General features: G+C 46.7%; 1 protein-coding gene across 2 annotated transcripts; it reads left to right on the top strand.

The window, feature by feature from the left end:
* Positions 1-4,094: 4,094 nt before the first annotated feature.
* Positions 4,095-12,389, top strand: ttc19 (tetratricopeptide repeat domain 19). Of its 2 annotated transcripts, XM_015955993.3 has the most exons (11): positions 4,096-4,231; positions 4,407-4,552; positions 5,258-5,331; positions 6,842-6,952; positions 7,058-7,096; positions 7,240-7,296; positions 9,524-9,585; positions 9,663-9,757; positions 9,821-9,984; positions 11,660-11,822; positions 11,898-12,389. In XM_015955993.3, exons 1-11 carry the CDS (start codon positions 4,158-4,160, stop codon positions 12,080-12,082), a joined length of 1,170 nt encoding a protein of 389 aa, XP_015811479.3. In that variant the 5' UTR covers positions 4,096-4,157; the 3' UTR covers positions 12,083-12,389. The 2 variants fall into 2 exon arrangements, with proteins under 2 accessions (XP_070397595.1, XP_015811479.3); XM_070541494.1 differs by lacking the exons at positions 6,842-6,952; positions 7,058-7,096; positions 7,240-7,296 and having other exon boundaries at positions 4,095-4,231.
* The last annotated feature ends 75 nt before the right edge of the window (positions 12,390-12,464 follow it).

Here is a 12,464-nt window from a genome sequence, read left to right as displayed (position 1 = left end):
TCCTTGTTATTAAATGTTCTAAATTTGTTATACTTGTACAGTAATCTACTTTAATTTTTCAGTTACGTTTCTTTTATAAATTTTAAGATTCCATTAGAAAAAAAACTGGCACATCTCCAGGAGTCGAACCCCAGCAGGCACCTGTGAGAACTTTTTTTAAAAGAAAAACTATTGAAAACAACATTAGAACAATCTGCATGTCCATCAATATTTTTATAACAGACGAACAAGACAGCAGTCTTTGCATGAAATAAAAAAAGGTTTGATAGGAAAAAAACGCTACTAGTTGTATTTCACTGGTATTTTTACAACTGACTAATTCTTTGGACAAGGTTAGAGTACCTACTTAAATAGCCCTATATTAAAAACAAATGTACAAAATACCTCAGTGTAGACTGGTGGAGAACAGGAGTTTGTTTCCATGCTGATCATATAGCCTAGGTCGTAAGTGATATTTTGATCCATCCTGATCCTAAAAATGGGCTGCATGGTGGCGCAGTGATTAGCGCTGTTGCCTCGCAGCATGAAGGTTGCAGGTTCAAAACTCGGCTGCGGCCTTTCTGCGTGGAGTTGTGTGTTCCCCTCATGCATGCGTGGGTTTCCTCCGGGTACTCCGGTTTCCCCCACAGATCACAACATGCCCTATAGTTTATAAATTGTAAGTCGCTTTGGATAAAAGTGACTGCCAAATAAATAAACATAATCATAGTTTCTTTTAATTCTTATTCAGATGCCTCAAAAACCATCTTTACTCATTTTGCAAAGCAACCCTTGACCAACATAGTCCTGCATCTTAGATTACGGTGACATCATTTATTGGACTGCTTCTAAACACTTCTTCATAAACTCGATGTCATTTATCACTCAGCAACCCGTTTGGTCGCTGATGCCCCCTTCACAACTCATCGTGATCTGTACTCACTCATTAACTGGCCCTCGCTCCGTTCCTGCAGGATATTACATCGGTATCAGTTCATATACAAAACCATCATCGGTATTACCGTCATATGTTCTCTCAATACTCATCACTTCCAACAACCAGCACCATTTACGTTCCAGTAACTTAATTTCTATGTTTATTCCCAAAGCTCGCACCTCCTTTGGCCGCTCCTCATTCCAGTTTGCTGCTTCCAATGACTGGAATGAGCTGCAGAAACCACTGAAGCTTCCAGTATCTACCTTCAATAATTCATGGTAATCAATAGTTTCTGATCAATGTTGCTGCTTCTGACTGTTTTAGATTTGTTCTGATTGCTTTGCTGCCTACAAACTTCTTTAAAAAAATTTTAGCTGCCTGAAAGCTGACGCACTGGAAATTGTTAACTGTTCTTTAATGTCAGAATTGTTCCTAAACCACTGAAAACTGCTGCTGTGAAACCCTTCTAAAGAAGAGGAAAGTAGATCCCCCAGTGTTGAGCAACTACCGATCGATCTCTAATCTCCCTCTGATTGGGAAAATTATCGAAAAAGCAGTAATGGAATCAAATAACATTATGGACGGTCTTCAGTCAGGCTCCAGAGGCACTGCAGCACAGAGACTGCACTGATCAAGATATTAAACGTGTGGCGACCCTCGTCCCCTCGGTCCTCCTCGTCATCCTTATCTGAGCCTGATGTCCCCTCCGCCGAGTTTTCAGCACCTGGGACAGTTCCCAGAGCAGCTCACACTCTCTCCTGGCAGTCCAGGACCTTGGAGAGAGGCACGCCAAAAAGGCAGCAGCTGATCTAATCAGCCCACAGGACTTCAAAAGAGGAGCACAGCAGGCAGTCGGGGAGGTCCAGAACTAGTCTGCGATCCTCCTGCGCCGGTGTACTAGTTTATTCTAGTTTGAGCTATTGCTAAGCCGTAGTCTTTGCCCATTTTGGACTTGTTAGAAGTTAATCGCTAATCCTGCCTGACTTGGCCTTTTTACAGAGCTAGACTCTGTTTTTGTGTGCATTTCTCCCCGAGGGCTGGGGATCATTCTGATTTAGGTGTTTTTGTTAGAATAGCTGTGGACCTTTAGTTAGATAATCTTTGATTTAGAGAAGGATTCTTTAGTTATCTTTAGCCTTTAAGATGACTCCCTTTGTTAATAAACCTTTTGACTTTTACTCTCCTCACCTCGTTATTTGCACCGTCACACCCATCCGCCTGTTTTCACTGTGTTTGTCCCCTCATCCTCCTGGACGGCTAGGGGGGGACGTAACAAAACAACATTCGTCTCAACACTGATTCAGGTAAAGCATGTGTCTGATGATGCCTGACCTCAGTGCAGCTTTTGATACTGTGAACCACAACATCATTCTGGACAGACTCACAAAGTGGGTGGGACTATCAGGCACAGTGCTTGGCTGGTTCCAGTCCTATCTCAAAGACAGGGGCTATGTTGTCTCTATTAGGGACTACCAATCAAAGCAGATCACCATGACATGTGGGGTCCCCCATGGCTCAATTCCAGGACCACTATTCTATAATCTCTATATGCTGCCCCTGGGTCAAGTCATACTTAATAACAACATCTCCTATCATAGCTATGCTGATGACACCCAGATCTACCTAGCCCTATCACCTACTGACTGTTGTCCACTGGGCTCACTCTGTCAGTGCCTAGAACAAGTAAACGACTGGATGCAGTCAAACTTCCTTCAGCTAAACAAAGACAAGACTGAAGTTATTGTCTGTGGCAACAAGAAGGATAGAATGGATGTTATTGCTCAGCTAGACTCCAGGGGAATAAAGACAACGACCCAGGTTAGAAATCTAGACGTTATCATTGACTCAGACCTGAGCTTCTCTGGACATATTAAAGCTACAACTAAATCAAACATCAAGAGTCAGAGGTCTCATGTCCAGACCAGACTTAGAGAAACTTATTCATACTTTTATTTCTAGTCGGCTGGACTACTGCAATGGTCTCCTAACTGGTCTTCCCAAAAAAGCTGTGAAGCAACTGCAGCTTGTTCAGAATGCTGCTGCTAGAGTCTTAACAATAACTAAGATAACGGAGCACATCACTCCTGTTCTTAGATCTCTACACTGGCTACCAGTAAACTACAGAATAGACTTCAAAGTGCTCCTACTAGTTTATAAATCACTCAATAGCATGGGACCAAAATACATTTGTGGTCCCCTACACACAGCCTCCTGAACACCCAGATGGTCTGTTACATTTAACTTAACATGACTACAGGAGTTTTCAAGAAACTCCTGAAGACCCTGCTCTTCAGAGAGCATCTTCTTAACTAGCACCTTGCCTGCACCTGTCCCCCCTCTCTACTGTCCACTCCTTGTTCCCTACTCTCCATGACTGATGTCAATGCTGTTGTTGTTATTGTTGTTGTTTGCCTCAAGGGCAAAATGCTGATTATCACTTGTAAGTCGCTTTGGACAAAAGCGTCTGCTAAATACATAAACATAAATATTTAAGTTCCTGGCCCTGTTCAAGCGATCTGAGTGGCTAAACCTGAGGGGTGTGGGGTTGGGGAGGTTAGATTGGTGCTGCAACAGCAAAGACACGTCACTGTGGGTCTGAACAAATGGCAGACGGAGGCCACCTTCTACGGGGAGCCCGAGCTGCTCACTGGGTTTCATCTCACAGGACATGTGAAGGTTTTAGCCTGTCAATGGAGACCGTCTCCCTACCCCCCCCCCCCCCCCCCCCCCCCAACATGACCCAGGGCAGGCGGTCGAGTCAACTAGCATCTGTCAAATAAATTCAAGTAAATTGTGGTCCGGTGCGTTTTGACCCCCAGGTTGTGTGCCATGGCTGACCAAAGGTCAGAGATGAATTGGGTGCTCCTGTCTGAACTTATATCTGAGGGTGGGCCAACCCGAGCAACCCAGGATAACAGAAAGGCTTGGGCTACTACTGCGGATGTGGTAGATGGTAGGGACACCATTTCTGCCACTAAATCTAAAATGAGTGAAGCAGGAGATTCTGTTTTAGACTATAGAGGCTCACATTTCAGGAGAGTGAACCGGATTGAAAAACCAGACAGATGATTGGGTACATATTGAGTCAGATTCCCAGTATTTTACTTAGAAATCAGATACACTAGTACTACTAACCTGTTGCCAACTAAAAAAACAGTAATACAAACTTTCCAATGATGCTTTTATTGTGAAAGCGTGGAGTCCCACCGCCTGACTTCCTCTTATTATGTAAACAAAAAAGATGGCGGCGTCATGCATGCTTCGTGCCGTCCTTAACCGAGTTGTAAAGAGGTTCGGGAGTTCTGGAGGACACACGTAAGTTTTCCGTTCACGGATTACTAGACTACGGTCTCGGTGATACATAGCGCTAACGCGCACCTGTTCGTGGCGTCACTGAGCCGCTGCTCATGAGGGCGCATGAGTTGGTGCGGTTCTGTTCGGAACATTCAATGGTTCCGCTGAGGAAGAATGGGTTTGTGATGTCCAACAGGAAGCGTCTCATCTTTGGACACCATCTGGACTTCTGGGTAACTGAGACCAGACCAGAAACCAGCGGCGGAACCTTTCCTCTTGGTGGTGGAGGAGCAGCAGGAGGACGAAGAGGAGGAGGAGGAGCAGCTCTGTGTGCAGCGATTGGTGAGTCGGTCCAGTTTGGGTAGTGAAGTTCTGAATTTAACAGGTAGCCAATGTAGGGAAGCTAAGACAGGAGAGATATGATCTCTCTTTTTAATTCTCATCAGAACTCTAGCTGCAGCATTTTGGACAAGCTGAAGACTTTTAACTACATCCTGCGGACCTCCTGAGGGTGTCTGCTGCAGCTGCCTCTGGGCCAGATCCTCGTTGCAAATGAGAATGTGTTCTCAATCCACTCATCTGGATAAATAAAAATAACATAAATTAATAGGTCTGAATGAAAACTGGTTGCTACTCCTCCTCCTCGCCCTGTACTTCGAGCAATATGATGATTTAAATAATTAGGAGTCGACTCGTTTAAGCTAACATAGTCCTCTTGCTGCAGCCAGGATTCTGTGAGAGAGAGCAAATAGATCTGATTATCACTAACTAACTAACAAAGTCTTAGAAAACATAGACCTAATGTTCAATAACCCACATTTAATTTTTCTAGTTTTCTGCTCAGTTGAATTTCTTCTAATATTTATGAGATTTCCTTGGTTTGCTTTATTAAGCCTGATATTTAATCTGTGTGGTTTTGGCCATGGGCAGGACACTGTCTCTATGGGGTAGTGGGTGGGTAACAGTACAGAAGCTGCAGAGGGGTGGGTTAAACTACGACTCTGCTTCCTGGTCTGGACCCTGGGTTGTCTCCCTGTGTGTCTGCAGCCTTCTCCCTGTTCAGGTCTGATGAAGATCAGACGAAGGAAGATGAGATGATCCTGCTGCTGAAGAAAGCCAAGGTACCAGATCTTCTACCTGACTGCATCAGATCCAGCAGTTACAGTTCTCGTTTGTATATGCATCGTCCGTTACGGCAGAGATTGGATTACCCGATTCTCAATTAGCCACTTACTCAAGGGCCATTATTATACACCCGCCTACTGGGCGGGCCTCGGCCTCCCATTTCTTCTTCATGCTGCGCACTCAAGAGCAAATAAACGCCCAGTGGTCATCAGATTTCTGCTTCATCTGAAAGACCTGCTCCTCCTGGCTCACTCCACAGCAGAAACAGCAATCCAAAAGGGAATGTTGGAAATCCTAGGTCATTTATTTTCCTGGGCGTGGAACCAGACTCCTCCCTCATTAGAGCCCGTCTCATACGAGATCTCTGCTGTGATCTTCCATGTAACACCTGACAGAACCGTCATGGCTCTGTTGGCTATGAGACCTTTGGGCCTGATGCTGGTGGCGACCCCAGTGGTTCTGCTCGGCTTGAACTCATTCCAGTTCTTTCTGTCTCTAACTTTTCTATTTTGGGCTGTAATTTCTTCAGCGTGGCCCAACACCGTTCTGACGTCCACTCAGATCCTTCGGCTGCCGTCCACTGAGAAGAAAATGTCACACCGATCTGTCTAGTTGTTCCTGAGTGTGGACTCTCACGATGACGGCGAGGAAGGTGTGGAACTTTGAAGATGAACATGACTTGCTGCCATTTCTTCACATTCATGTACAACTGATGAAAACACAAACAACAAAGTGGGAATTCTTGTTGCAAGTAGTGATGTATTCATGTCCCCGATCAGTGGACTGTGCATCTGCTCCAGCCCAACCTTACTGCTGCAGACATCTCTGGACCTGCAACAGCAGGGGGCCCAGTGGTGCTGTGACTGGCAGTCTGGGTGGACCACTTTTACAATAGGGAAAGAAAAATGAGCAAGCCGACCCTCCCTTTTCCAAACCAACAGGGTTGGTGGAACTGAGATTTCTGTCAGCGGGTCTCCTGCTGCGTGAATGCACGTTGACTTTTTACTCGTCATCATCGTTCCTCCTGCTGCTTGTTGGGGAGGGATTTATCTGGGTTTTGGCTAACTAATGTGTTCTGGTGGTCAGTGTGAACCATTCAGAATCAGACTACATCCAGCCACGCCTTCGTCCCATGCCTTGCCTTTAAGGGTGAAGCCTTTATGAAATAGAAGAATGGTTACTGACTGTGACCCCAGATGCTATGAGTACAGGCGTAGCCCCTTCAGGCAGCGAGCCTCGCTGGTTCCTGTAGGTTCAAGAGCCTTTGGGAGACGAATGATGGATTCACATCCCTTTTATACCAGATTATGGCCCACCTAGTAGGTGGGCATATATTGAAGGCTCTTCAGTAAGAAGCTAAACGAGGATTAGGTTACCAATCCAGCCGTAAAGCCATATGTGTGTGTGTGTGTGTGTGTGTGTGTGTGTGTGTGTGTGTGTGTGTGTGTGTGTGTGTGTGTGTGTGTGTGTGTGTGTGTGTGTGTGTGTGTGTGTGTGTGTGTGTAGCTCAGCATACATCGTGGACAGCTGCAGGCAGCCTCCTCCTTCTTCCATCAGGTTCTGGTTCTGGCTCATCAGACTCACAACAACCAGGCCATCATCTATACCTATAGTCAGGTAAATCCTCACCAGTCCACCTGAGGAAGAGGCCACACCCCCTCTGGAATATGTGTACTACACATATGTACAATCCAGCAATACTGTTTTTTCTGTCCTGTTTAGATGGCGAACTTGGCTTTCGTCCAAGGTCAGCTGGACAGCGTGAGTATCCAATTACAGCTCAGAAATAGGAGGTCAGCTGATCTCTGACTCATCTTAACTCCATTTGAGTTAGAATGAGTCCTGAAGGCTGATCTCTGCTGGTTTTGATCTGGATATGCTCCAATCATTTCTTTGCTTCTCAGGCAGAGAAACTGTTCAAAGCAGCAATGAACTTTATGCTAGTAGGAGGAGCTCCACAGGTGAGCATCACCTGTCCCTGTCCTGTCTCTCTCTTGTCTCTCACCTGTCTCTGTCCAGTCTCTCTCGTCTCTCTCTTGTCTCTCACCTGTCTCTGTCCTGTCTCTCTCTTGTCTTTCTCTTGTCTCCTACCTGTCTCTCTCCTGTCTCTCTCTTGTCTCTCACCTGTCTCTGTCCTGTCTCTCACCTGTCTCTGTCCTGTCTCTTTCTAGTCTTTCTCTTGTCTCCTACCTGTCTCTGTCCTGTCTCTCTCTTGTCTCTCACCTGTCTCTGTCCTTTCTCTCTCTTGTCTTTCTCTTGTCTCCTACCTGTCTCTCTCTTGTATCTCACCTGTCTCTCTCTTGTCTCTCACCTGTCTCTGTCCTCTCTCTCTTGTCTCTGTCCTGTCTCTCTCTTGTCTCTCACCTGTCTCTGTCCAGTCTCTCTCGTCTCTCTCTTGTCTCTCACCTGTCTCTGTCCTGTCTCTCTCTTGTCTTTCTCTTGTCTCCTACCTGTCTCTCTCCTGTCTCTCTCTTGTCTCTCACCTGTCTCTGTCCTGTCTCTCACCTGTCTCTGTCCTGTCTCTTTCTAGTCTTTCTCTTGTCTCCTACCTGTCTCTGTCCTGTCTCTCTCTTGTCTCTCACCTGTCTCTGTCCTTTCTCTCTCTTGTCTTTCTCTTGTCTCCTACCTGTCTCTCTCTTGTATCTCACCTGTCTCTCTCTTGTCTCTCACCTGTCTCTGTCCTCTCTCTCTTGTCTCTGTCCTGTCTCTCTCTTGTCTCTCACCTGTCTCTGTCCTGTCTCTCTCTTGTCTCTGTCCTGTCTCTCTCTTGTCTCCTACCTGTCTCTGTCCTGTCTCTCTCTTGTCTCTCACCTGTCTCTGTCCTGTCTCTCTCTTGTCTTTCTCTTGTCTCCTACCTGTCTCTCTCTTGTATCTCACCTGTCTCTCTCTTGTCTCTCACCTGTCTCTGTCCTCTCTCTCTTGTCTCTGTCCTGTCTCTCTCTTGTCTCTCACCTGTCTCTGTCCTGTCTCTCTCTTGTCTCTGTCCTGTCTCTCTCTTGTCTCCTACCTGTCTCTGTCCTGTCTCTCTCTTGTCTCTCACCTGTCTCTGTCCTGTCTCTCTCTTGTCTCTCTCTTGTCTCTCACCTGTCTCTGTCCTGTCTCTCTCTTGTCTCTGTCCTGTCTCTCTCTTGTCTCCTACCTGTCTCTGTCCTGTCTCTCTCTTGTCTCTCACCTGTCTCTGTCCTGTCTCTCTCTTGTCTTTCTCTTGTCTCCTACCTGTCTCTCTCTTGTATCTCACCTGTCTCTCTCTTGTCTCTCACCTGTCTCTGTCCTGTCTCTCTTGTCTCTGTCCTGTCTCTCTCGTCTCTCACCTGTATAAATGTAATTCCCACTTTACCTGTAATCCTCTAACCATCTGTTTTCTGACTGAAGTTTGAAGATTGAAAGACCAACATCTGATTATGTGAAACTCTTGAGTGACTCCAGAGCCCCCTTCAGACAGGCCATGAAAAACGGAAATGTTCCGGAATCTGTCTGTAAGACCTTTCTGTCTGAATACAAACATCCGGATAACGTGTTCCGGAATTTATCCGGACGAAGCCCCTAGTAACAGGTCCGGACTTGTTACGGACAAGGTGGCTGCTTCAGACTGGTGAGGTAGAGTTCCGGACAAGGGGGAGGGGGAGGAGGAGGGGACCGGGGGACGCTGTGCGCACCTATATAGCCAGCTGCTGTAGCATGCTATATAGCATACACTTAAGAGTCTTTCTGTAACCACGGCAGCTCGCCTCCTACGGTACCGTCTAGACGCGCGACGGAGCGCTTCACACCGCTTCAGTGATTCCTTTAACCATTGAGCTTCATCATCCAGGTCTCTTATGCGTCTTCGTGTGTGCAGAATATGCTTAAGCGCCTCGTGATTTTTATCTTGAGAGGCGCTATAGAAATGATATTTTCTTCTTCTTCTTAACATGAGTCCAATCCCCCCCCCCCCCCCCCCCCGTCAGACATCTGGAACTTTTCCCTGCTGTGTGAACGCAGCCGAAAAGGACAAGTTCCGGTACAAAAGTGGTGTGTCTGAAAACACAGTTCCGGTTAAAAACCGGATTGAATTGTCCACAAATGTTCCAGAATGTCTATCTGAAAAGGGCTCTAGAGACGTTTTTCCCAGCTGAGCAGCTCCTTTTGTTCCTAAAGAAGTTTCGAATGCTTCTGTGTCCTCATCCCTCACCTCCTCTCTGTGTCCAGGATGACAACGCCATCATAGAGATGTCTCTGAAGCTGGCCACCATCTACGCTGAGCAGAACAAGTAAGATCTGGGGACAACAGATCATCTAACACAAGCCTCAGAGGCCAAAGTTCACAGATATCTGTTTCCTGTTTGAGGTTGGAGCTGGCAGAACACGGGTTCATGTTCTGCACTGAATCTCTGGAGGCCAAACTGGAGAAACACAAGGAGCTGTCAGAAGAGGAGAAGACAGGTGAGGCAGGAAGAAATGGATTTGTAACTGTCCACATATGTGTTATTGTCTTTTTGTCCCCAGAGGAGCAGGAAGCCTTGAGGAAAGAGACCCGCCTCCTTCTTGGTCTGTGTTTGGATTCCCGCGCTCGATACCGAGCATCAGCGTTGCGCCTAACCCAGGCAGCACAGGACTACCAGAATGCCCTGGACATTTGCCGCCAGGAGCAAGGAGAGACCCACCCACAGGTAGTGGACCACCTGAGACACATGGCCAACACCAGACCATTAAGGGTGGGACAAAATACCAATTTGGCTAAATATTGCGATATTTCAACTCACGTACAAAACCCAGTATGCTCCTTTTATATTGTTTTATTAAGCTCTACCGCAGAAGTCCATCACGGCTGCTCCTCTTGAGAATGACAGAAAATTGAGCTGAAGGTGAAGAAGAAGAAAACAAGTGAAAGTGGCAGAGTTGAGCAGCAGGGAAGGACATATTAAAAGTTGCAGCAGCAAGTTTTGAGTTTAAAGTTTGGGCTCACTTTGGGTTAGAAGTGTGGAAGGAACAGAGCTGGATGAAGAACGGCCTCCCAAAGCTACGATCATGCACAGCCACCTCCTTCAGCACCTTCTGGAGCCAGCAGAAGAGGCTGTGGCCATTAGCTGGCCTGCACAGCCTGGCTTTCTTTTTCAGGCAAAGCTCTGTTTTAATCTTACTTAAGCCACACTGATAGCTCGTGCCATCTCTGTGTAAGTAGGTGAGTTAGATTTATTCAGGACTTATCACAGAAAGACAATTACAACGTGTTTCATGGATCAAAAAGTCATAGAGCCATATAATCATAAGGATCTTAAAAGACAAATACATCAGAGTCATAAAATTATTAAATTATCATGAATATAAAACAAATGAAAGATTATTACAAATTCCAGTTAAAAAATAGGAAAACGAAAGATTTATGTAAAAGCAGCTTTGAATACGAGGGTCTTTAGCTGTCTGTGGACCTTCTAGAAGGTTCTGGTGGGTGGACCTGAAGACTCGGGTTGGAGCATAAAGCTTGGTTTATGCTTGACGCATTCACTTTCGACTTGGTGATGCGGCTCGCGGATGGAACGCGCTTCACAACTCGCAGCGTTTATGGTTCATGCGGCTCGTCTCTGCGGTGAGACAATATTCTCCCAAACTGAACGGGGCAGCATGGATCCAACACTACACCATAGTAGAAGTAGAAATTACTGTTGTTTACAACATGACATTCCAGCATTTTTAACAGCGTCCTCGTCTTTTCCGACAGTGCGAGCTATTTCTCTCCAAGAATTATTAACAACATGCTGATCACGTGATCTTTGAGAGCTGAATCATACAAATGTCTGTATTTACGAACCTCTGCCAAACTAGTTCTTGCCGGTCCGCCATGTTTTTACGCGTCCGACCGTCCGCGTGGTTAGAAATTTTCCTAGGTGCGCGTTGCGGAAATTTTGGGCCGTGCGGAAGTGTGGTGGAGGGGCGCGGTTGTTCAAATGATGCAATTTCGCCTTGCGGAGCCGTGCGGACCTCGCGGACGCGTCAAGCATGAACCAACCTTTAGAGTGGTGAAGGCGGGAACGACTGTCTCAAAAGGCTGTGTTGACTTCTTATTTACCTCGACGACGGCGGTCTTCATCAGAAATGCCACAGATGTTTGTGTGACGTGTCTCTATCAGCTGATCTTCTGATGAAGACCGCAGCCAAGGCCAACACAAACTTACCTGTCTGAAACAGAAAGACTCTTAAGTGTAAACGACAACCCGCTACTCTACGACGGATCAGATTAGAGATTTTATTTGTTCCTGACGGGAATCTCTCCTCTGTCCTGACTGATTATGACCTCTGCTGCTTCTTTGGTTCCTTCTGCCCTTTGCCCTTTGTACGAACGTTCAGACTTTGGTCCTGATGAGTGACCTCGCCACCATCTTGGACCTGCAAGGTCGTCATGACGAGGCCTTGGTGCTAGTCCAGCACGCAGTGCATCTGAGCCAATCTGTGGGACATCCTGACCATCATGTGTTGCTGGGAAACATGGCAGGTATTCTGCTGCACACAGGTGAGTACAGGCGAGGCTGCAGCTAGTCCCAACACTGCTCTTTTGCTCTCATCTGGTCTGGTTCTGCTCCCCTAGGCCAGCTGGAGGACTCGGTCCGGTTCTACCAGGAGGCGCTTGGTCTGGCCCGGCAGGCTGGGGACCAGGAAGCCATGAATCACATCAAGGACGGACTGAAGGAGGTGGAGAAGAGGAGGAGCCAGGAGAGATACGAGAAGAGAGGCAGCACAACAATGAAGGAACCAGAACATGGATCTGTTTAGTTCTGTAGGGTCCTGTTGACCCAGTGTGTGTGCGTGCGTGCGCGCGTGTGTGTGTGTGTGTGTGTGTGTGAATGTGTGTGTGTGTGAGAGAATTCCTCTTCTCTTTCATGACTTGCAGAACATAAACAGAGGGATGACGATAAACACTCTGAAGACTTTAGGTCACTCTGTTGTTTGTGTACAGAAAGGGGGCGGGGCTTAACCAAACACCTGGTTTCTCCTGAGAACCATGCCTTTGTCTCGTTGTGACGACACTGATGTAAACACAGCTGGTTGTTTTTGGTTCAATAAATCAAAGCTAACTTATTGTTTCTGAGTGTGTGAACTTCCTCTTTGGACTCAGAGACGGGAACGGAGAGCCCTCACCTGCTGGTGGATGAGC

This window comes from Nothobranchius furzeri, chromosome 11, assembly GCF_043380555.1.
Source record: "Nothobranchius furzeri strain GRZ-AD chromosome 11, NfurGRZ-RIMD1, whole genome shotgun sequence".
Lineage (NCBI taxonomy): Eukaryota > Metazoa > Chordata > Actinopteri > Cyprinodontiformes > Nothobranchiidae > Nothobranchius > Nothobranchius furzeri.
This window is presented reverse-complemented; position numbering and strand designations above follow the sequence as displayed.